The sequence below is a fragment of the Schistocerca gregaria genome, chromosome 6 (assembly GCF_023897955.1).
Source record: "Schistocerca gregaria isolate iqSchGreg1 chromosome 6, iqSchGreg1.2, whole genome shotgun sequence".
Taxonomy (NCBI): Eukaryota; Metazoa; Arthropoda; class Insecta; order Orthoptera; family Acrididae; genus Schistocerca; species Schistocerca gregaria.
Window position 1 is genome coordinate 89,953,045 of NC_064925.1, and position 25,618 is coordinate 89,978,662.

General features: G+C 42.2%; 1 protein-coding gene across 1 annotated transcript in view; it reads right to left on the minus strand.

Annotated features, from left to right (window-relative positions):
* LOC126278367 (coiled-coil domain-containing protein 170) overlaps positions 1-25,618 on the minus strand; it is a 335,535-nt gene that overhangs the window by 200,309 nt on the left and 109,608 nt on the right. Inside the window, exon 4 of the mRNA XM_049978435.1 lies at positions 16,752-16,871. Within this exon, the coding sequence (XP_049834392.1) occupies positions 16,752-16,871 (120 nt within the window). The remainder of the gene's footprint in view (positions 1-16,751; positions 16,872-25,618) is intronic.

Here is a 25,618-nt window from a genome sequence, read left to right on the forward strand (position 1 = left end):
CAGAGGGCACTCTCCTGATGTCAAATCATGATGCAAGTACCAGTATTCAAGATGACGGCACCCAGTGTGTTCACTGCGAGCTCCAGAGCTCAACTGACTTAGTTCATGTAGTGGCCAACAGAGGGCGCTACCATGAAGTCGGGTGATGACACAAGATCGTCTGCTCTCTCTCGCAAGCGCGCAAGACCGGACACGCCCTGCATCAGCGGCCCACAAGCGAGCGATCGCTTACATCACAGCCTCAGGCCTGAACCTTTATACTCGCGCTGGACATAGTCTTCTGTAAATATGCTAACGAATTTAACTGAACGCAAGGGACACCAACATCGCTCATCTAACCTATCAACTACGTAAGTACTTAATTCCATTTCAATTTTAATCGTATTCAATAAGTCAATTTACAATTTCAATATTCAAATATCAAATGAGAAGTTCCACTTTTCCCACTATCTGTGCAACGTTCATTCAAGACCTAGCACCCCCACCCCTAGAATGCTACACTATTATTGGCTACTGCATTAGTCACGTGATTCGACTTCATAGAACCAAGGACTTGGAATCAATTTTCACCAATGCCACACCCACCTGGACTTGGAATCAAATAGTTAAGTCTCCACCACGATCCTCAACCCAGCACCACGCCCCCTTACTGACCCATGTTGGCAGGCTAACATGCACTAAAGTGCACTAACCTGTACTAACGTGCACATTGCATGACTTCATCCAAGATGGTGGGGCGAAATAGCGGGAAAACAGATCTGAACACAAGTCTTCATTTTGCGGCGGTGACTCCACCATGAGATTTACTGTCCAACTGACGTAGTACACATTACTGCCATCAGATCATTCTGTCATCCCTCCTATGACCTAATCCCGGATGGTGGTCTGTACGGGCGAGAATTATGCTAAAATTACTCAGGCTGCTCTAGGCTGCTGGGGAGAGTAAGGAAGGAGTCCACTCTATTTACTTTTGAACACTTTATTTAGACATCGAATATATTTATCACAATGAGGCAAAACACTCTCCATCATATGCTTGCGCTCACAATACACAGTCTGCAGACACGCAAACAACTCCTGATTTATGCAAATAATTTAATTACAGACATTCAGACTCCTCCTAAATAATTCAGCACAGTTATGCCTAGACACGCACAGTACTCGTAAACTGTCCAAATAACTCATAGCACAGCCTACACACCTGCTCACAAAATATTTCAATCAATGCCCGATAGCGCCCTCTTCCAACCCCTGTCCAGTAGAGTGCAAGGGCAGCTCCAACGACATGGCGCAGCCATCAGCTGTCAAACCTTGCACAGGCTCCCTCCCTGGTCCCACAAGCATGAGGCGGCACATCTCGTTCACACTTCATTTCTGAGAAATTCCTATCCAAATACGTGTTCTCCTAGACACACGCGCTGACGTTATCGGGTGGGAGAGCAGATGTGAGTTGCCCCCGAATGCAGGCGAAATTTGCGTCTATACAGTTTCCCTTATACCCACGTCACAGAACTCCAAGGCTCAGCCCCATACTCGAGACACCTCAGGCCAGCATTGTCTTTACCGTGGATGGCAGAATAGGGCAGCATGCTTCCATCTAACGGAACGTACGTAACGTGTTCAGCTGTACGTACCCGCCCCAGCATGGCTCATGCCACGTCTCAAGGCAAAACGTCTGTGTGGCGGCTCGCCATGTAACAATGGTCCCAATATCATTCTTATATCACATGGCTTTGTAAATAAAAAAAAGGCCAACTTGACCTTTCCGGAGTTGTATATTCTCCCAAATATAGTGAACGCTAGCTATCTATATGGCGACGATATAAACTAAGGCAGTTGGAGTCCAGACCCAGTGGAGAACACACCTGTTTGAAATTGGTTAAACGATAAAGAGAAGTACTTTTCTCCGCCATTTTCTTTGATTAGTAGAGATAACCTGAGGTAAACTTCGTGCCATTTTTCTGGGGGGACGGAGGCGTGGCACTTTCCTGCCAACATTCAAACTTCCCGCCAAAATCCGCCATCTTGATTGACTTCATCGCCGCCGTCTTGGATGACGTCATCGCCGCCATCTTGGACAATGGGACTATGTCCCTGAATCAACTTTGTTCCAATACTACCGCTGTGGTAGTAGAGAGAGTTATAGGGGGCAAAAACTGTAAAGAAAGCTAGAGATTGGAATACATCCAACAAGTGCCGGCATGCCAGTCGGGAGCAATGTAGAAGAGATGGCTGTGACGTCGGCCAATCGCACGCTGCCCTACCTCTCTCCAGGATGACAACGTGACAGCAGCGGCCCATATGTGAAGAGAACATAAGTGCCGCGACCGAGTGGCAACGGCCGAGTTGAACAGTAGCTTCAAGAATAGTGACTTGTATAGCAGTGTCAACTCTATTCACAGCGATTATTTACTCTATGTAGCACAGACATGGAATTGTTTATACTGAAGAAGCTTCATTATTTCGTATGTCGCCCTTTGCGTGCGACACGTCTGTGTTACTGTCAAAGTTAGGTACTGTCATTTACTTTTTGTAATAAAACTCATTAAAAATATTTGTTTGAATTGTTTGTGTAGTGAGCCGAGGACGCAGGTTTCCTAGACACCACATGTTTACATATTTGACGACGAGCATGGAGATATAATAAAATAACTAAGGACGTCGGTTGCAATTGCAGCTAAAAAAATGGGATGGAGATTAAGGATGGAAAAGACCCACCGTGGTTTGATTAAAGAATTCGGACCCTGCTAAGGAGGCAAATGCTGTTGTACCATGGGTTCAGAAGACACTCTCCGTTCAAAAGGGAACACGCAAATGATGACAGGTAAAAGTTAGTAGTAATTCCTGCATCTGTAAAATGATAAATGCGTGATGCATATTGCAATTACCACCACTATACCGTAGCAAAAGATGTAGCCAGGAAGCTGAGAAAATTCTGGTCCTGTGTAAAATCATTAAACGAGTCTCAGGCTTCTATCGTCACTCGTTGACCAGACTGATGTAGCAATAGAAGACAGCAAAAGGAAAGGCGGAGTTTTAAACTTCCCATTTAAGAAATCATTCATGTAGACAGATCATACAAACAACCATTGTTTGGCAGTCGTACAATGTCCCATTTGGGGGACATAGTAAAAGGCATTCCCCTCACAGAGATGCAGCTGTAGAAGTTGAAAACAAGTAAGTACTCTTGTCCTCTCAGTTAGATTTTACAGAGAGTACTCTACGGCACTGGACCCTTACTTAGCTTCGATTATCGGGAGTTCCACGCCCAGCGCAAAGTCCCAAGCGACTGGAAAAAAAAAATTGCAGGTGATTCCTTCATAGAAGGGTGAAATAATGGACCCGCAAAATTATAGGCCAATATCTTTAACATCGATCTGCTGCAGAATTCTTGAACACATCGATCTGCTGCAGAATTCTTGAACATATTCTCAGTCCGAATACAATGAATTTCCTTGAGACGGAAGAGCTTTTATGCACAAGTCAGCACAGATTTGGAAAGCATTGCTCTTGCGAAACTCAGCTTGCCCGTCTCTCACAAGATGTCCTGCGAACCACGGATGAAAGGCAACAAGCAGATTCCATATTCCTAGATTTCCGGCAAGCGTTTGACACTGTCCCACCGCAGACTATTAAGAAAGGTACGAGCATGCGGAATAGGTTCCCAGATGTGTGAGAGGCTTGATGACGTCTTGAATACAAACATAAAAAAAAGAACTCCTAAAGATAGACGTTGACTGTGGATATTGTATCAAAGACACAGTCCCTTTGACTGTTCAGAGATGTCACTAAACCCGTCCAAAGATGTAAACAACCATGCATGAGCAGCACGCATTAGACGGAGGGGGTCCGACAGCCGATCAGCTCCAGTCATTCCACCAGGAAGAAGGTACACGGCTCGTGTTGTCTGTACTTCAACCATGCGTAGATGGTCAATACCGAGGTTCGATCGCGCCTGCATTGTTGCTTTGTGGCAGAAACAGCTCTCAACAAGGGGAGTGTCCAGGGGTGTCGGAGTGAACCAAAGCAATGTCGTTCGGACGTGGAGGAGATACAGAGAGACAGGAACTGTCGATGACACGCCTAGCTCAGGCCGGCCAAGGGCTACTACTGCAGTGGATGATTGCTACCTACAGATGATGTCTCAGAGGAACCCTGACAGCAACGCCACCATGTTGAATGATGCTTTTCGTGCAGCCACAGGACGTCGTGTTGCGTCTTAAACTGTGCGGAATAGGCTGTATGATGCGTAACTTCATTCCCGACGTCCATGGCGAGGTCCATCTTTGCAACCACGATACCGTGCAGCGCGGTGCGGATGGGCCCAACAACATGCCGAATGGTCCGCTCAGGATTGGCATTATGTTCTCTTCACCAATGAGTGTGGCATATGCGTTCAACAAGACAATCGTCAGAAACGTGTTTGGAGGCAACCTGGTCAAACTGAACGCCATAAACACACTGTCGTGCGAGTTCAGCAAGATGGAAGTTCCCTTCTGTTTTGGGGTGGTATTATGTGGGGCCGACGTACGCCGCTGGTGGTCATGGAAGGCACCGTAACGTCTATACAATACGTGATTGCCATCCTCCGACCGATAGTGGAACCATATCGGCAGCATATTGGCGAGGCAATCATCTTCATGGACGACGATTCGCGCCCCCATCGTGCATATCTTGTGAGTTACTTCCTTCAAGATAATGACATCGCTCGACTAGAGTGGCCAGCATTTTCTCCAGACGTGAACCCTGTCGAACATGCCCGGGATAGATTGAAAAGGGCTGTTTACGGACGACGTGACCCACCTATCACTCTAAGGGATCTACGCCGAATCGCCGTTGAGGAGTGGGACAATCTGGACCAACAGTGGACAGTATGCCACGATGAATACAGGCATGCAAGAGGACGTGCTACTGGGTATTAGAGGTACTGGTTTGTACAGCAGTCTGGACCACCACCTCTGAAGGCCTCGCTGTATGGTGGTACAACAGGCAATGTGTGGTTTTCATGAGCAATAAAAAGGGCGGAAATGTTGATGTTGATGTCTATTCCAATTTTCTGTACAGGTTCCGGAACTCTCGCAACCGAGGTGAGGCAAAACGTTTTTTGATGTGTGTGATGGAACTCAGTATGTTGTCCTCGAAAGCGAGTGTTCACCAGGGACGTGTAATAAGACAACTTTTATTCTCTACAGATATAAATGATCTGACTGACAGGGCGAGCAGCAATCTATGGCTGTTCGCCGATGACACTGTGGTGTACAGAGGGTGCCGCGTTTGAGTGACTGTAGGAGGACACTAGGTGACTTAGATAAAATTTGTAATTAGTGTGACGAATGGCAGCTTGTCCTAAATGCGGTTAATGCAGATGAGTAGGAAAAATAAACCCATAATGTTCGAATACAGCATTAGTAGAGTACTGCTTGACACAGTCAGACCCATTTAATGTCTAGGCATAACACTGCTAAGAAACACAAAATGGAACGAGCAAATAAGGCTGGCGGTGGGGAAGGCGAATGCTCGACCTTGGTTTATTGGAACAATTTTAGGAACGTGTGGTCATGTAAAGGAACTGCTCATAGAAAAATAGTGCTACCCATTCTTTACTACTGTTTGAGTGTTTGGGATCCCCACCAGGTCGGATTAAAGAAAGATATAGAAGCAATTCAGAGGCGGGCTGCTAGATTTGTTACTGGTAGGCTCAATTAACACGTGAATAGAACTGAGTTTATTCGTGAAGTCAAGTGCGAATCCATGAAGAGTAGGCAACATTATTTTTGCGGAACGCTATTGAGAAAATTTAGAGAACTGGCGATTGAAGCTGAGTGCAGAACGATTCTACTGCCGCCACCGTACATTTGGAGCAAGGAAAACGAAGATAATAGAAATTAGGGTGTGTACGGAGGCACTAGCAGTCATTTTTCCCTCCGACCTGTTTACAAGTGGTACGAGGTATCTTCCACCACGCACCTTATTGTGATTTGCGCAGTGTGCATGAATGTACATGTAAGTAAATTTTACTGAGCGCACTCTATTGTCTCTTACTAAAGGAAGTGTTTGGCAAAGACTGTTTATTAAGCACTCGAGTTTCTGAGTGGGTCAAGCGTTTCCAAGATGGCCGAGAAGACGTTCTAGATGATTCACGCCCAGGTCGCTCTTCGACATAAAAAATGTACGAAAATTTCGATAAAAGAGATAATTTGATTCGATCAGATCATTGGTTGAATATTCGATCGATTGTCGAAACTGTACCGAAAGGAAAGCGTAAGGCAAATTTTACCCAACCAGTATAATATGTGGAAAGTGTATGCGAAACTGACGCCAAAAATTGTCAACGATCGAACAAAAATGATCTCGTGAAAATATTTGTACTGAAATTTTGAGAACGACTGGAAATGGTCCTTATTTCTTGGAAAGAGTGACAACATATGACGAATCCTGATTTTTCACTTATGATCCAGAAACTAAGCGCTAGTCCATGCATTGGAAGGGGCCCACCTTCGACGAGAGCCGAAAAAGCTTGAATGAGCAAAAGGAGATCGAAAGCGATGTGGATTGAGGATTGTTTTTTTCGATATTCATGGAACTGTGTGTTTTCACTGGATTACTGTAGATTTAACTATTAATTAACACATATTACTAACTAGAGTTTCTTGCTCAACTTCGTGAGAAAATAACGAAAAAAAGACCTGAATTATGGAAGAACAAGTCATGGATCCTGCAACAAGACGAAGCATCGTCTCATTCCTCATTATCTGCTAAAAGCTTTCTAGCGAAGTATACAGCATCCCAATGTTAGACCACCCACCTTATTCGTCTGATCTGCACTATGTGACTTATATCTATTCCCCAATATCAAATTGCAATAAAAGGAACAATATTTCAGCTCCTTTACGCATTGGAAGGAAAAGCGACACACATCATCAAGGAGCACACAGAAGAAAACTTCCAGCACTGTTTCCATCAATAGAAAATTCGCAGGGCCGTTGTAGGGATAGAGGAGGGCACTATTTGAGGGTGACAGTCACTAAATATGTATTTTTTTACATAAAATGTTTTACAGCAATAGCACCGTTATTTTATAGACAAACGTCGTAAGCCCTAGCGCAGGCCATAGTGATACTATCTACTGCGTACCAGGCGATTACATTTAGGACGGCTTAATGCAGTTCTGGTACTTCTGTGACTTCTTGTGGGAGGTACTGCATGTTCACTGATGGATTACTCTGATTGCGCCTTAACTCCAAATAGACTATTTTTCAGGAAGGACAATGATGTTAATATGTGCTTCACTTTGGAGCTGATAAATAGTGGGACAGGGCCAACATAACTCTCACATTAATTAGGTATAAACAATAAATTAAGTTCAGCATTTGCAGTCAATAAAAATAAACAAACTATGTGTATTATTTGCACGAATGTAATTAAAGAACATTGTAACTGCTATTATTTCTATAATGTGTTCTATTTTGGTTTATGACTAAATTAAATGTTACTTTTTACAGAGTTACCAAATACGTTATTATCGCTTAGTTGACATCTTTTAATCATGCATTAAGATCAGAAAGATAAAAATAACATGTTCATTTTATAAACACTTATTTCAGGGCGACTTTTCTGGGTGTTAGTAATTACTTTTGAAACAAAGGGCACTTTGTCAATCATACTTTTAGTGGAATGTTTTTGTGGATATTTGTATATAGTCAGTTGATGGTGTCAGCTGTTCCTAATTTAGGATTTCCATAATTTTTGCTAAATTACTTCAGAAAAATGTTTGGATGGGTCCTTCTATAAGGGCACGACTGCTTATGTGTCGTGTCCTTGACAAACTATATCTGTAAGTATGTAAGTTCCTTTATATATGTGTAAGGTGTCAGGCAAATCCAACACCTTCCATGAAAACTGTAACATGATAGCAAATCCGGCAGTATGTCACACAGCTCCAAATAAATCTTGACATTAAATTAACCAAAGTAATACGGTCAATGACTGAGCAAATGGAATACCACAGACTAACACAAGAACGCCTAAATGCATGTCATATCTTCCCACCGTGAAACAGGCGCAGTTCTGAGGGCAGAAACGATAACAGAAGCCGAGAGCAGAGCCATGTAGGCTAGAAGGCCCTACGATAAGGGACAGACACCCACATCGCCGGTCGATCGCCAAGAGCAGCCCCCAGCCCATGTTAAAGATAGAGCCCTCCAGAAGAACAGTATAGATCTTACAATAACACTAAAACGGCCACACCAGCTGCAAGTTTTTAGCGTGAGACTATACGTGTCTCTGTTACGTAGCAAACATTCAAAACATTGCACCACCAGGAAAAGTATAACGTTTCTCATTGGATAGTAGTAGTAGTTGTAGTAGTAGTAGTTTATTCACCCAGAGACAAAGTACATTGCATGGATTTCGTCTATATATATATATATATATATATATATATATATATATATATATATATATATATATATAGGGCGAATAATACTATACAAAATACAGATGTGCGTAGTAGACTACATAACATCAGACCACATTGAAATAGCACGTACAACTTTGATTTTTTACATTGATCTATGAGAAAGACTTTTTACATAGAATACACAGTTGATATTTAGATATAACACATATAATTAAAGCACTTTTGTACATATTATTTATTTAGATCATAGCAACAGTCAGATAAAAATTACTATTGGCATTGAGTACATAAATATAATTGTTTAGTATGAAGCTATTCCAGGTATTCTTTTACACTATAAAGCAGTTGGTCATTAAAAATTTAAATACTGCTTCTTTAAATGAAGACAATTTTTTTATTTCTTTTATCTTTACTGGTAGTTTGTTATACAATCTGCTTCCTTGTATGTTTGTTTGTTTCTGCACCAAAGCCATGTTAACTCTTTTTATATGAATGTCATTGCACTTTCTTGTGTTGTAAGTATGTAGATCCGAGTAGGATTGGAAATTGTTAATATTTCTTCATACATTAATTATACTTTCTGTATATAGAGGCATGGTAGGGGTAGAATATTCAGCTGTTTAAATAATTGCTTTGAAGTAGTTAGCCTTGAACTGTTGGTAATTATTTTAACAGCTCGTTTTTGTAGAGTGAAGATGGTTTTGAGATTTTTCTTACTATGGCCCCAGAAGGCGAGGCCATAGGTAATAGCAGAATGTATATAAGCAAAGTAAACAGTTTTGCTACATTCCCTACTACATACAAAACTAATAACACGTAAAGCAGAGCTTAACTTATGCAACAGATTCAGGATATGGGATTTCCAGTCTAAATTTTCGTCTATATGTACACCTAAGAATTTTGTGGTAGCAACTCTCACAATTTCTTTATTTTGTATTCTGAGATCTAGATCAGAGTGTGACTTTGCTTTCCTGTAATGGATATAATTAGTTTTAGAGATATTTATGGTTAATTTGTTCACTTCAAACCAATTTTTCAAATATTCTATAACTCTGGTTGCAGATGTTGGCAATACCCAGTTTATGTCAGTTACAACAATGTTTGTGTCATCCGCAAACAGGGTTATATGAGTACAGTTTAGTGGAATATTGATATCATTTATGTAAAGAAGAAATAGGAGAGGTCCTAGAATACTCCCCTGCGGTACCCCAACTGGCACAGTCTGAATATCCGATCTGTAAACAATACTTTGGTTTTTACTGTTTGTTGTTGCAATTTCTACTACCTGTTTCCTATTATGGAGATATGACTGAAACCACTTTTTAGCTACTCCTCGTATACTGACATATTCTAATTTGTCTAGCAGGATATCATGTTGGACAGTATCAAATGCCTTTGAGAGGTCCAGATTAATTCCTATTGTACTGTTGTTCTTATCTAGCCCCGTTACAATATTTTCAATGAATTGGGTGATGGCTGACTCTGTACTCATTCCTTTGCAAAAGCCGTGTTGGTTTACAGACAATAGATTGAATTTCTCGAGGTAATTTGTAATTCTGTGTTTCATGACTGTCTCTATTACTTTTGAAAATAACGATAATAAAGCTATTGGTCTATAGTTTCCCACTTCATGTGTATTGCCCTTTTTATACAATGGTTTTACTTTTGCAATTTTTAATCGTTGTGGAAAGACACCTTCTGAAAATGATATGTTTATGATGTGTGTGAGTGGGTGTGATATGACACTAGCACATCTCATCATGACTGAGCAAGATATCTCGTCAATCCCTGAGGACATTTTATTCTTCATTGTTTTTATTATTCGATTAACTTCAAATTTGTTCGTGGGAGGTAGCAATAATGAATTAACACTTTGTTCTTCTGGGATTGATGTTCTACTAATCTTAGAACAATTTTTACTGAGATTGATTGGACTATTTATGAAGTAGTCATTAATGTAATTTGCTAAAGTAAGATTTTTGACTAGGACACCTTGATCATTTTTTTAAAACAAAGTCATCTGGATTCCTAACATTTTTGCTTGAGCCTATTTCTTTTTTTACTACATTCCATATAGCTTTCGATTTGTTTGCTGACCCAGCAATTACACTGTCATTGTGCACTGTCTTGGCTTTTTTGATCACCTTATTGTAAATTTTCTTGTATGTCTTAACATAATATGTGAAGCGTTCATCTTTGTTATGTTTTTTGAGTTGACTGATATGTTTTAGTATTTGACTAGATGCTCTAATAGCAGGTGCTATCCACTGGCTTGTGTTCCTAGGCATGATATTGATCTTTGTGAGCTTTTTTGGGAAACACATCTCAAATAGGGTCATGAATGTACTAGAAAAAACATTGAAAGATTCCTCGGTTGTTGTTTGTGTGAAGACATCTTCCCAGGTTTCATTAGCTAACAACTGGATGAAAGTATTCACTTTTTCTGTATGGAAGTGCCTTTTGTATCCCCACTTATATTTTACTGCCTTGGGGATAGAGTAATTTATGTATGTTAATAGTGTATTGTGATCCGAAAGACTTAAGTTTACATTTAGTGGCTCAGTGATACCATTCTCCATATTTGTGAAAATATTGTCTAAAAGAGAAGATGACAGTTCTGTTATTCTGGTGGCATCTGTAAAGAGAGGTTTCATGTGGAAGCTGCTGAGTATACTCAAAAGCTGTCTCTTTCATCACTTACAATTAACAGGTTTAATATTAAAATCTCCACATAAAAATGATTTCACTTCATTACTATAAAAAGTGTTTAATGCTGCTTCTATTTTTTTGAAGAATATGTTTTTGTCACCCAGTGGAGATCTATATATTGTAATGACAACTACTTTTTCACTCTTCTCCTCAGTTTTTAAGTCTATGGCACATGATTCAAAATGTTTTTCTATATTTAGATGGTCCAATTCTGTTTTCAATTTGAACTGCAGTCCTACTCTAGAGTAAATGCATGCCCCACCATTTTTAAAAACACTTCGGCAATAATGTGATGCTAAATTAAACTTGCTTATATTTATGAGACTTAATTCACTAGCCTTGCACCAGTGTTCAGATAAACAAATACAAGAGACATCAGCAAGATTATTTAAAGCTACTTCTAGATCTAGTACTTTGTTTTTGAGGCATTGAATATTCTGACACATTATCCTGGCTGTTTTGCAAGTATTTTTTTCTTTTGTCATTACCTAGTAATGTGCTGCTTTTTCCATAGTAGTCGTGACTTATCTGCAAATTTTCTTGCTGATTTGTCACAATCTTTTCCTTTTCTTTCTCTGAAGCCATAAAAAATCCTTATTTAATGATGTCGATGTACCTTGTCTTTGACTCCTCCTCAGGCAGTGTTGTGTTGCTGCAACTGTTGTTGATGGTTTTGTTGCTGCAGCTACTGTTGTTGTTGGTTCTGTTGCTGCTGCTGTTGTTGTTGCTGCTGTTTCTGTGGCCGGAGGTGGTGGTGGTGGTAGTGGTTGTGGTGCTGACAGGATTCTTCGTGCTGTTGCTGCCTTTGATTCTTTTATTGGCACTATTTCTGTTGATGGTGGATCTGTTGTTGTAGTATCTTTTGGTTTTGCTGTTGTTTCCGCCGCAGGTTTAGTTGCAGTTACTGATTGTGGTTTGACCATTTGTGGTAATTTTACTGTTGCTAATGGTGATGATTTTGTTGTTGCTGTTGCTTCTGTTGCTGTTGCTACTTGTGATGAACCTGCTGTTATTGATTTTTGTGGTGTAACTGTTACTGTCGTTAATTGTGCTGCAGGTGTTTGCTGGTGCCTTATTATTTCATCCAATACTTTTTGTGCTACCATTTTCTTCCCTAGGCCACTCAAGTGAAGGCCACGAGAAGTGTGGAATCTCCGACCAATGCCACTAATATCAACAACATAAACATTTTCAAATTGACTGCATATACTGGAAAAACTCTCATTAGCAGCAATAATCTCTTTGCTCACACAAGACCAGCGTGGCAGATAATAGCGATGTGGAATGTTGACAAAAAGAATGTTTGTATGAGACAAAAGAGCCAGATGCTTTTGCAATTCTGAACAGGCTTTAGAGGTTTAATTTTTATATACATCGTTAGAGCCACCAAACAAAGCTACAAAGTCTTTTGAAGTCAACTTGATAATTTCATCAGTGTAAACATTCTTAATTACCTCCGAAAGGGAAGCCCCAGGCTTGACATAGCTCGTAGACTTCACAACTGATGCCTCATTAACAAGAGAGGCTACTCCGCGCCCTTGGCTATCAGCTAGAATGTGCAGTTTTCCCATGTGATTATGTACTTTTTGCTGTGACCTAGGCATATGTTGACATGAATTGACTGTAGTCCTATTCACGGGGGCAGCAGCGACTGAAACATGTACCTGCGTATTTTCAAAAATATTTTCTGAAGCACTATCATCACTTATTTCGCTTAGCACTTCGTATCAGTTTCGTAATTGAATAGGTGGGTTTAGTCTGGCCCTGTAGACATTGGTATCATATTTCCGTTCTGACGATGAATTTTCGTGTTTTTTCGGCGACGGATCAACTTTTGCACACCAAGAACGGAACTTTGTTTCGCATACGCCATTACTGCCTACTCTCCCGTACTTTTTACACAAGTTATGACTTATATTTTTGCTACTGTAGTTAATGGTTCCTGAGTCGAGTTCACTGTACGATTTATTTACGCCCGTTGGGTTCAGCTGCGGGGATTTGTTGCACTCGTGTTGTAAAAACGCGCGTATCTCTTCCACTAACACTGCAATGATATTGTTTGTGTAATCCACCTTATTAAGTTTTTGCACAGGATCTTCTCTGCTACATTTTGCGCAGAACCAAATCTTACGTTTAGGATTTACGTTAACACATGAATAATGAAACACAGTTTTACATATTGTACACATTACACCTTTAACCGCACGTTTCTTGCAGTGGCACGGATCTGAACTTAATATTACACTTGTTTCCCCGAGAGACGATGTAGATGCTCCACATGTGTAATTCTCCTTATTATTTCTTGTGGTTCCACAGTTAGAATTTTTGTAGGTGGAGCTTAAGGTTAACATTGGGACCCCGATTGGTCAGTTGAAAACACAGCCAGATACCTTTTTCTTAAATCCACTTCAGTAAACTGTAGTAAAGAGAAGTTTGAGAGAGTTGCTACCAAGACGGCGAGGTGAGTGGAGCTGCGCCACCCGCCGACCCTGATGCTGCCTAACCACCGACAAGGTAATGAACGCACACGATGCCACGAAGAGCGCATAAGTCTTCACTCAGAACTGCAGAAGTCTCATCTGTTACACACGCTTTTTACGTAATACTAGTGTCGATCGTCAATTAAACTTCATGGTATTCGCATTTGCTACTTGAAGTTAAAATCTGAAACACGATGATTTTTCTGTTATATAATTATTGAGAAGCCACATCAGCCACTGTAATTTACGACAAGTTAAATAAATAATTAAAGATAATTGAGGGTCCGCTGTAGACCATTTTTGATAGTTTTCTCTTTTATGAAACTTAATTTAAATCTAGATTATAGATGTGATATGGCATAGGTCATCCTTCGATCCATTGTAGAACTTGGAAACCCATTCAAGGAATATTCGTTCACATTTTTGTTGAACGCAGTTGGTTTTTATCATCCTGTATTTAAATATTTCCTTTTATCAATAGTGCAATTTATAAACAATGTTTTGTGAGTAGAATAAAATTCCAATGGTAAACTTAACTGCTTTTTCGACGGTATTTTACCAGCTAACTAAAAATAGGAAAGCCTTGAACCCCTTCCACTAAATTTAGTTATTATTAAGATTCTTTTAGAGGGAGTGCAGTGGAGCTGACGCTGAAATCATTAAGTATTTGATTAATATCACCACTAGTCTCACTGAACTTTTCTGAACTCTACATGTCATGTGTGGTCTGGCGTCTCCTTACCAGCAACAGGTCCCAGGTTCAAACTAGTCAATTACCCTAAAAAGCACGCTTAGAGCGTCGTTGCGCGAAAGTGGTAGGGACACAACACTCACAACAGAATGTTAGATATGTATCACATTTTTCATTCTTAAAATGTAACGCAACATCATGTTAGATACCTGTATAAAAGTGATCCATTACTGAAATAAAACTACTACTACTACTAGTACTTCGACAATACTGCACGCCGCAGGCCGCGGTGGCCGAGCGGTTCGAGGCGCGCAGTCCGGAACCGCGCGACCGCTACGGTCGCAGGTTCGAATCCTGCCTCGGGCATGGATGTGTGTGATGTCCTTAGGTTAGTTAGGTTTAAGTAGTTCTAAGTTCTAGGAAACTGGTGACCACAGATGTTGAGTCCCATAGTGTTCAGAGCCATTTGAACCAATACTGCACGCCTCCTCGGTTGCTTATCTGCTCAAATGTCTAGCTGGATACCAGTGAGCTGTGTGCGGACTAGAACTGCTTTCTGCCGCTCATGAAACTTCTTTGCTCGGCGTTTCCAAGCGACCTGTTGGTCGGCGTCTCACGAGGGGGCGAGTACTCACTCTTCGAGCTCACTTAACAACATGCGAGTTCCTTGGCTCAATTGTTTGTCTGCTGTTCGACAGAGTAAAGGGGTCTCTCACCAATGAGAACGGTCCCATTCGTTGCGTTGTGGTAGCTGTGGAAATTGTGAGCGTTGAAGAATTGTTGCGTCCTTCTGCCTCCTAGCCGCTGGCTTGCGTATTGGGAGTTTGGGTACATTGGTTGTGGATGCTGCCGTCCAGTGTTTATTTGCAGCTAAGTATTGCTGAGTAAAGGGAACGGTGCGCATACGGCAACTGCAGAATTATTGTTTTACTCTGCCTTCATGGCCATGGGTTTGCGCTTGCAGAGTCGGCAGGTTCCTTACTTCTGCTACACTGGTCGTGCCAAGGAAATGGTTAGCATCTCTGTTAGATGTGACAAAAGTGCCAAAAAGGACCACTGGCGTTCGCAAAATTCCTTATTGTTCACCGAAATTGAGTTTGGGATCTCGTGTATAATGCTGCTTAGCTTTGGACGTTGACAATCATAGTTGTCTTAGCACACTACCTCGGTCAGCATTGAGTGTTAATAGCAAAGCCCAAGTTATTTTATAAGTATTGGCAACGGTCGAACAGAAATTGAAAATGGTTCAAATGGCTCTGAGCACTATGCCACTTAACTTCTGAGGTCATCAGTCACCTAGAACTTAGAACTAATTAAACCTAACTAACCTAAGGACATCACACACATCCATGCCCGAGGCAGGATTCGAACCTGCGATCGTAGCGGTCGCTCGGCTCCAGACTGTAGCGCCTAGAACCGCACGGCCACTCCGGCCGGCGACAGAAATTAAATTTTAATGTTGATTGTTTTGTGCAAGCCTCTAGTCTGTATCAAGCCTTCTGTCTGAATTTAAGAAATTTTGTGTTTTTAATTAAACGTCTTCGTATAATGGCTCACGTGTTGAAATCGGCAGTCGTTTTGCATTGTTTGTTCCTTTTAAATTGCTATAATAATTTTGTAAATTCAAGACTCCTGTGCCATGTATACAAACACTTGTATTGACTGTTTAGCTAAGGTCGTATAAAGGCCCGTAAGGATCTTGTAAGTTCTTCTGGCGTTCCATTTGAGGTAACGTCATTTTAATTTTTATGGTGTCTCTCTCTCTCTCTCTCTCTCTGTCACTGTGTGTATGTGTATGTGTGTGTGTGTGTGTGTGTGTGTGTGAAAAGGACTGAGCGATGTCTGAGCCAGTTGAAGTTGGTAGCCTGATTTTAATGCAACATTTGTTTGCATGATATTTTTATCTTTTTAACTTGTAAACATAACGGTGATTACCTCACTATTTATCGTATCTGAAAGTCATATATACAAGCGCTAAAGTTTCGGTAAATGTTGTCATGTTCATGATTGGAAATATTGACGATATTATAGTAGCTCCTGTAACGTCTACTGTGACTAACTTTGTCTGTGATAAGATGCTGTTGAAGCAAATAGAAATGATAAAATGTTTGTCTGCCTAGCACCCTATCACTCGCTAACTATTCAACCAACATACTCCAACATGCAGGAGAATGACACATACTACGCTTCTCCTTCTGCTGCAGGCATAGTACATCCAGTAGGAAGCTGGAGTTCGAATTCAGATGTCAGAGCGATATCTGGAACATCCTTCGAGCAACTGAGGAACAACAGTTTTGAGGGTAAGCTGGAGGGACCTCGTAGAATTGTGTTAACGGTAGTCGAAAACGAGTTGGTGCATTGTAACAAAAATGGCAAAATTTTAAATACATATATGTATCGTATAAGAGTAGAGACACTAAGCAAATTTTGTGAGTATGTACGGGCGACGTACCTTCTTCTCGAGTTCCTTGACCTTATCCTCGCTGTAGCGGTTCTCCCGCTGCAGCGCCTGCAGGGAGGCGTCGGTGCGGCCCTGCGTGGCTATCAGGCTCCTCTCGCGGTCTTCCAGTTCCTGCGGGAGACAAGCAGCAGCCGGTCAGCATTCCGCAAGAGGCCATCAGGTAGCTGGCGCTGGAAAAGCAAAACTGCCAGTGTTACGTCACACGTCACAGGTTGTTCAGCTGTTTAACTTTCCTGTCCCCTTTACTGGGAGGACCATAGGTTTTTATCAGAAATGCAGGGTACTTTAATGATACGCTTGTACTAGGACTGTTGATATTTTTAAAAATATTGGAAATCTGGTACATCGATGAAACTTCCTGGCAGATTAAAACTGTGTGCGCGACCGAGACTCGAACTCGGGACCTTCGCCTTTCGTGGGCAAGTGCTCTACCAACTGAGCTACCCGACCACGACTCACACCCCGTTCGCAGGAGAGCTTCTGTAAAGTTTGGAAGGTAGGAGACGAGGTACTGGCAGAAGTAAAGCTGTGAGGACGGGGCCTGAGTCGTGCTTGGGTACCTCAGTCGGTAGAGCACTTGTCCGCGAAAGGCAAAGGTCCCGAGTTCGAGTCACGGTCCGGCACACAGTTTTAATCTGCCAGGAAGTTTCATATCAGCGCACATTCCACTGCAGAGTGAAAGTCTCATTCTGATACATCGATATTTAAAAAATATATCGAAAAATTATCGATATGCCGAGGGAATAATGTCTACGTACCGGTCAAAAGAAAAATATCGGCTGCACATTGTAAATATATTGCCAGTTTTACAGCAGCATATTTCAGTACTGATTTAATATTGCATTCCGTACATCAACAAGCTAGCAGCCTTCTCATCCCCCTTAGAAATGAAATGATCATATGGCATTGTTGGCCGAGAGGCCCCATGCGGGGAAGTTCGGCGGCCGTATTGCAAGTCCTTTTTAGTTGACGCCACTTCGGCGACTTGAGTGCGTCAATGATGATGAAGAACACAAACACCCAGTCATCACGAGGCAGAGAAAATCCCTACCGCAAGACCACGAGCTGCGGACGTGGTGTCACCGCCAGACACCACACTTGCTAGGTGGTAGCCTTTAAATCGGCTGAGGTCCGTTGGTATACGTCGGACCCGCGTGTCTCCACTAGCAGTGATTGCAGACCGATCGCCGCCACACGGCAGATCTAGTCTAGAGAGACTCCCTAGCACTCGCCCCAGTTGGACAGCCGACTTTGCTAGCGATGGTTCACTGACTACATACGCTCTCATTTGCAGAGACGACAGTTTAGCATAGCCTTCAGCTACGTCATTTGCTACGACCTAACAAAGCGCAATATTCAGTTACTATAAGAAATATCTTCAAGAATGTATTCTGAACAGATAATATTGTGAATAATGTACCGTCAAGAGCGATGTTCATCATTAATGGATTAAAGTTAAGTATCAAACTAATTATGTTCCCTTTCTGAATTCTCATTCCTTGTCATGTTCCAGACCTCACGTCGGTATAGTTCTTCCCTCCTCACGCCAGCCTGCGTGAGCTAAAACGCGTGCATTTCGGCCTCAACTCGTAACACGGTGTTGGCTCTTCAGCTAACACATAAGCGGAAATCCCCCTTAGAGCAAGAACTAGAAAGAAAAAGTGCACATTCACACTTGGTAACTGCAGGTAAGCGGCAAAATAAAAGGTCTCCGATGGGTCTGTCAAAATGGTTCAAATGGCTCTGAGCACTATGGGACTCAACTGCTGTGGTCATCAGTCCCCTAGAACTTAGAACTACTTAAACCTAACTAACCTAAGGACATCACACACATCCATGCCCGAGGCAGGATTCGAACCTGCGACCGTAGCAGTCGCACGGTTCCGGACTGCGCGCCTAGAACCGCGAGACCACCGCGGCCGGCCGATGGGTCTGTCGTTCGGTTTCATCACATATCGGATTTATCTGGAACACTTCATGTCGATTTTCCTGTTTTACATTTCTGCAAACGCTAGCTACTTAACAGTTCTACTGTGAAAATTTTGTGGTGAAATTAAACGTCGCAGTTTCTGTTGGTAGTAGCTGCGCCGATTACGTCAGCAGTTCCTCTTACACGTCTCCGCCCACGGAAAAGAGAAATTTTGTCATTTACATTTTCGTTCATGAGTTTCAGCAACTGTTTTGAAGAATGCCGATGTGAAGAAATAGGACATTGCTTGCGATAAAACAGGTTTTTTTTTTATTTTTTTTATTTTTTTTATTGCTGTCGGCTATCATGTTATTTCATTCACACCGCCACCCTCGGTGCAATCGGACTTCTTATTTGCTTCACACAGTCAAAGAGTAAGACAGTGAAAGTAAAATTATATTCTACTACAATTTCAAAAGAGCGACTTCAAAATTTATTGAAAAATGCGAAAAAAAATAATTTAAAAAGATATCGGCGCTTGATCATGCCATTTTAGTACCGATATAATCAAAGTAAATTTATTGACGATTCTAGTATCAATATATATCGATACTCTATGGAGAATATAGCGGTATTACGGTATATCGATACATCGACATCTTATCATCACTGGCAGCTTTCTGCTCGCACATCGATTCTCATTGCTTACTCGGTCGCTGGCATTAATTACCCTCAAGCTGTTTAGATAGTCAGCAGAGACAAACACGGCACAGCTGGAGTGACCTTGAAGGAGTCAATCGTTGCTCCAATTTCTCTACATCTACGTCCATACTCCGCAAGCCACCTGACGGTGTGTGGCGAAGGGTACTTTGAGTACCTCTATCGGTTCTCCCTTCTATTCCAGTCTCGTATTGTTCGTGGAAAGAAAGATTGTCGGTATGCCTCTGTATGGGCTCTAATCTCTCTGATTTTATCCTCATGGTCTCTTCGCGAGATATACGTAGGAGGGAGCAATATACTGCTTGACTCCTCTGTCAAGGTATGTTCTCGAAACTTCAACAAAAGCCCGTACCGAGCTACTGAGCGTCTCTCCTGCAGAGCCTTCCACTGGAGTTTATCTGTCATCTCCGTAACGCTTTCGCGATTACTAAATGATCCTGTAACGAAGTGCGCTGCTCTCCGTTGGATCTTCTCTATCTCTTCTATCAACCCTATCTGGTACGGATCCCACATTGGTGAGCAATATTCAAGCAGTGGGCGAACAAGTGTACTGTAACCTATTTCCTTTGTTTTCGGATTGCTTTGCCTTAGGATTCTTCCAATGAATATGTCTGGCATCCGCTTTACCGACGATCAACTTTATATGATCATTCATTTAAAATCACTCCTAATGCCTACTCCCAGATAATTTATGGAATTAACTGCTTCCAGTTGCTGACCTTCTGTTTTGTACCTAAATGATAAAGGATCTTTGTTTCTATGTATTCTCGGCACATTACACTTGTCTACATCGAAATTCAATTGCCATTCCCTTCAGCATGCGTCAATTCGTTTCAGACCCTCTTGTATTTCAGTACAATTTTCCATTGTTACAACCTCTCGATATACCACATCATCATCCGCAAAAAGCCTCAGTGAACTTCCGATGTTATCCACAAGGTCATTTATGTATATTGCGAATAGCAACGGTCCTACGACACTCGCCTGCGGCACACCTGAAATCACTCTTACTTCCGAAGACTTCTCTCCATTGAGAATGACATGCTGCGTTCTGTTATCTAGCAACTCTTCAATCCAGTCACACGATTGGTCTGATAGTCCTTATGCTCTTACTTGGTTCATTAAACGACTGTGGGGAATTGTATCGAACGCCTTGCGGAAGTCAAGAAACACGGCGTCTACCTGGGGACCAGTGTATAGGCCCCTCTGAGTCTTTGTGGACGAATAGTGCGAGCTGGGTTTCACACGATCGTCTTTTTCGAAACCCATGCTGATTCCTGCAGAGTAGATTTCTAGTCTCCAGAAAAGTTATTATACTCGAACATAATGCGTGTTCCAAAATTCTACAACTGATCGACGTTAGAGATATAGGTCTATAGTTTCAGGACATGCAGAGATGGACGCGTCGAGAAAACAGGCCAGCCTGATATCATCGTCTGGCGAGGGTCCTAGCGAGCTACAGGATGATCACCGATGGTGCAGTTAAACGGGCCGATAAGAAGCAGCGCCTTTGATTCGTCATCCCCGGGCCATGAGCTAGTTGACTGCATAAACCTTATGATGACAGAGTCTCTGATGGCACGTTACTTCTAAGTGCTGGCACATCGCTGACCGCCGGAAGCCTTTTACCCTGCAGTTGATCTTATACACACTGAAACGAAAAAAAAAAAAAAACGGCGCACCACGAAGGAATTATCCTAATGGGGCCGAAATCTGAGAATGTGTTGTACAACAACAGACAAAAGTATGATTACAATTTCAAACAAATAGGGATTTAGTCAAGAGAAAGAGCTCCACAAATTTAGCAAGTCAATAATGCGTTGGTCAACCTCTGGCACTTACGCAAGCAGTTATTCAGATTGGAATTGATTGATGCAAAAAATGGTGAAATGGTTCTGAGCACTATGGGGCTTAACATCTGCGGTCATCAGTCCCCTAGAACTTACAACTACTTAAACCTAACTAACCTAAGGACATCACACACATCCATGCCCGAGGCAGGATTCGAACCTGCGACCGTAGCAGTCGGGCGGTTCCAGACTGAAGAGGCTAGAACCGCTCGGCCTCAACGGTCGGCTTGATTGATGCAGTCTCTGGATATCCTCCAGAGGAATATCGTGCCAAATGCTGTCCGAATGGCGCTTTAGATCATCAAAATCCCTAGATGGTTGGAGGGTCCTGCCCATAATGCTCCAAAAGTTCGACATTGGGGAGAGATCTTGCGGCCTTTCTAAGGCAGAGTATGGCAAGCACAAAGAAAGGCAAGCACTAGCAACTCTCGTTGTGTGCAGCTATGCATTAATTTTCCCACAGTAACTTGGCATAAAGGCCAACAAAACGGGACGCAGAATATTGTCGACCTACCGCTGTCCTGTAAGACAACCAAAGGGATTCTGCTATGAAAAGAAATGGTACCGCAGACCATCGCTCATGATTGTCAGGCCTCAAGGGAAGCAACAGTGAGGTAGACACCCCACCATTGTCTGGAGCCTCTCCAGACCCGTCTTGGCCTGGAGCAGAATTGTCTTCAGCTGTCAGGTCCGCTTTGGACTGAGCCCCGACGACCAGGGTAGATGTGCCTGGAGACCCACCAGACAGCCGTTGGATACCAATCTGACCCTCGTCTGCCATACGACCCGACAACCAGGAATGGCGGTCTGACATTCCATTCCTTTTCGTAGCAGCAACCCTTTGGTTTTCATCTTCGGCACCATTACAGCACAGGTGTTCCAAACCCAGTTTTGTTGCCTTTGGTGGCAAGCCATCCTGGGCCTACATTTCAGCAAGACAATGCCCTTCCGCATATGGCGTCAGTTTCTACTGTTTGTCTTCGTGCTAGCAAAACCTTTCCTTGGCCAGCAAGATGGCCAGAACTCTCCCCAGCTGAGAATGTTTGCAACGTTACGGGCAAACCAGAAATCAGATAGACCGTATATTCATCGATCAGAGCCACGTATCGGACATAATAGATGTTAGGAGCCAACGTGGAGCTGACTGCAATTCAGACCACAATCTAGTGAGAGTTAAATACAGACAAAGGATCTCACTATTGAGTAAACAAAAAGGCGACCAAACAAAAGAGGTCTGACATTAAGGAACTGAAGTTAGAAGAAATATGGAGAGCATATCAGGCGAAAATAGAAGAGGTTATTAAGAATGAGACCGACATATCAAATGAACATATAGAAGTAATGTGGAAAGAATGTAAGACTGCAATCCTCAAGGCAGCTGGAGAGGTTTTAGGATATGAACGTGCTCAAAGGAAGGAAGACTGGTTTGACGAAGAATGTATAAGAAGAACTGAGGGACGTAATTTAGCACGAATGAAATTATTGCAGAGAAGAATTCGAGCAAATCTGAATGAATGTAATGAAAAGCACCGTGTAACGAAGAGGGTCTACAGACAGAAGAAAAGAGCACTAGAAAAGAAAAAACTGGAAGAAACTGAAAAGCTAGGAGAAGAGAAGCAAAGTCGCGAAATGTAACAAAGGATTAAAGAAGGAAAGACCGGGTTCCAAGCCAGAACAAATACGTGCAGGAACAAAGAAGGAGATTTTATAGGGGAGAGTAATAAAATACTTGACAGGTGGGCAGAATACTTCCAAGAGTTACTGAACTCAGAAGTAAAAGGGTTAGAACGAGAGGAACTAACTTACTACGGACCAGAGTTTTTAACACCAGACCCTACACTGGGGGAAGTGATGCCAGCCATTAAGACCCTAAAAAACAATAAGACGCCTGGAGAAGATCCGATCCAGGCCGAACTTCTCAAATATGGTGGGGAAACGCTGTGGAAAACAATTCATAAAATAATACTGAATATCTTGCAAGAGGAGAGCGTGCCAAAGGAGTGGAAAACAGCTATAATGTGCCCCATACATAAAAAAGGAGATAAATTAAACTGCCAGAACTATCGTGGAATCTCCCTACTAAATACTACATATAAAGTTTTCTCCAGGACTCTAACCAACAGGCTTACTCCATATGTGGAAGAGAGAGTTGGAGACTATCAGAGTGGCTTTAGAAGACATAGGTCAACAACTGACCAGATATTCACAATGTGTATACTTCTTGAAAAATGTTACGAGCATCAAATTAACATGCACCAGCTTTATATCGACTTTAAACAAGCCTATGATAGCATCTCAAGAGTGGCATTGCGGAATGTAATGGAAGATGCTGGAATACCTAAGAAGCTCATTAAAATTTTTTCTGATGACCCTCAGCGAAACCAACTGTAAAGTAAAAATACAGGGCGAAACCTCCAGAGAAGTGGAAGTGAAGAAGGGACTTAGACAGGGTGACAATATCTCCTCATTGCTATTCAACCTTTCCCATGAAAGAGTCACAAGTCAGATAGAGTTAAATAAAGGAGGAACCTTCTTAAATCGTTCACTACAATACCTAGCCTACGCTGGCGATATGGCATTACTCGCACGAAACACAGCTGTGCTAGGCGAAGCCTATCAACAAGTGGAGAAAGGTGCACGGGAACTTGGCCTGACAGTCAATGTCGAAAAGACCAAGTATATGGCAATGTCCAACCAACAAAAAATACCAAATCTCAGGACAGCCGACAGGGAGTTTGAAAGGGTGAGAGACTTCAAGTACCTTGGGTCGACTATCACTGAGACAAATGACGTTGGCAGTGAGGTGAAGGCCAGAATAGCAGCAGGTAACAGATGCTACTTTGCCGCATTACCCATGCTTAGGAGTTCGCTTCTATCACGAACATCCAAATTCCTCATTTACAAAACAATTATAAGACCAGTTGTTATGCATGGTGCCGAAACGTGGACCATGACTGTAAATGAGGAAAGGATCCTTAGCATATGGGAGAGAAAGGTGCTACGTAAAATATATGGTCCAATATATGATCAAGAAGGTTGGCGCATTCGTACGAGTGCAGAACTACAACAACCTTTTTGAAGAACCTGACATTGTCACTACCATTAAAATAAGAAGACTGCGGTGCGCAGGGTGCGTGGTCAGAATGGAAGAAGACAGAACATGTAAGAGGATTTTTGATGGCCAGGCTGGAGGCAGACAGCGGAGGGGACGCCCCAGAAAGAGGTGGGTGGTTGATTGCAGAAGACATGAAAAAGCTGGGTGTCAGAGGATGGAGACGGAAAGACATGGATCGGATAGAATGGCAGGATACTGTGATGCAGGCCAAGGCCCTTCAAGGGCTGTAGAGCCGAGGAGTAAGTAAGTAAGTAATGCCCTTCCGCATATGGCGACAGTTTCTACTGTTTCTCTTCGTGCTTGCAAAACCTTACCTAGGCCAGCAAGATGGCCAGAACTCTCCCCAGTCGAGAATTTTTGCAACATTATGGGCACGGCTCTCCAACCATCTCGAAAGTGTGCTGATCTGACGCACCAGTTCGATGGAATTTGGCACGATAACCCTTAGGAGGACATTCAACGACTCTGTCAATCAATGCAAGCCGAATAATTGCTTGCATAAGCGCCAGAGGTAGAACACCGCGTTATTGACTTGCTCAGTTTGTGAAGCTCCTTTTCTTGAATAAATCACGCAGTTCTTCATAAATTGTAATCATTTATTTGTCTGTACATGTACATCACCTCTACCTATTTGAACCCCATGCGGATAATTCCTTCGTGTTTGAGTGAAGCAAGTTGTGTGGTTTTGCTTATTTGCATTGGCGTGAAAAGAAAACGATAGCATCTTCATCGTGAGACGACAGTAACAGTTATTTGTTTTCACGACAAAAACACGATTATTGGTAAGTACAAAGAAGAGGGGTCCTCCCTTTGAATACAGAACATCCTCACTTCCAACCACATATCGAAAATTATCCAGAGAATTTTTCCAGACAGTTAGGAATGTCTTTAAATAATCCAGTTTATTGTAAATATTATTAAACCAGAAATAGTTATACATACAAAATTCCACCTGGCACATAGTTAACGCAGTTTCTGTGAGAGAGCGATTGGTAGGATAACTCAGTTTTTATCGGTATGTACTTCATGTACTACATATCTTAAATGCAAATTTCTGTCCTCGTATTTTACCAAATAAAATGATAACTTAGGTGAAACAGAGAACTAATTACGCTTAACATGGAATGGTAAGAACCGGTTGCGATGACCTGTATGTCTCTGGTCTGAGACAGACGTGTGTGCGTTCGTAAACGGCCGAAATAAATGGCTCTTTAAAATCGTGATTTATAGTTCTCAGCCTTGAAACTGGGCTCACAACAAACAC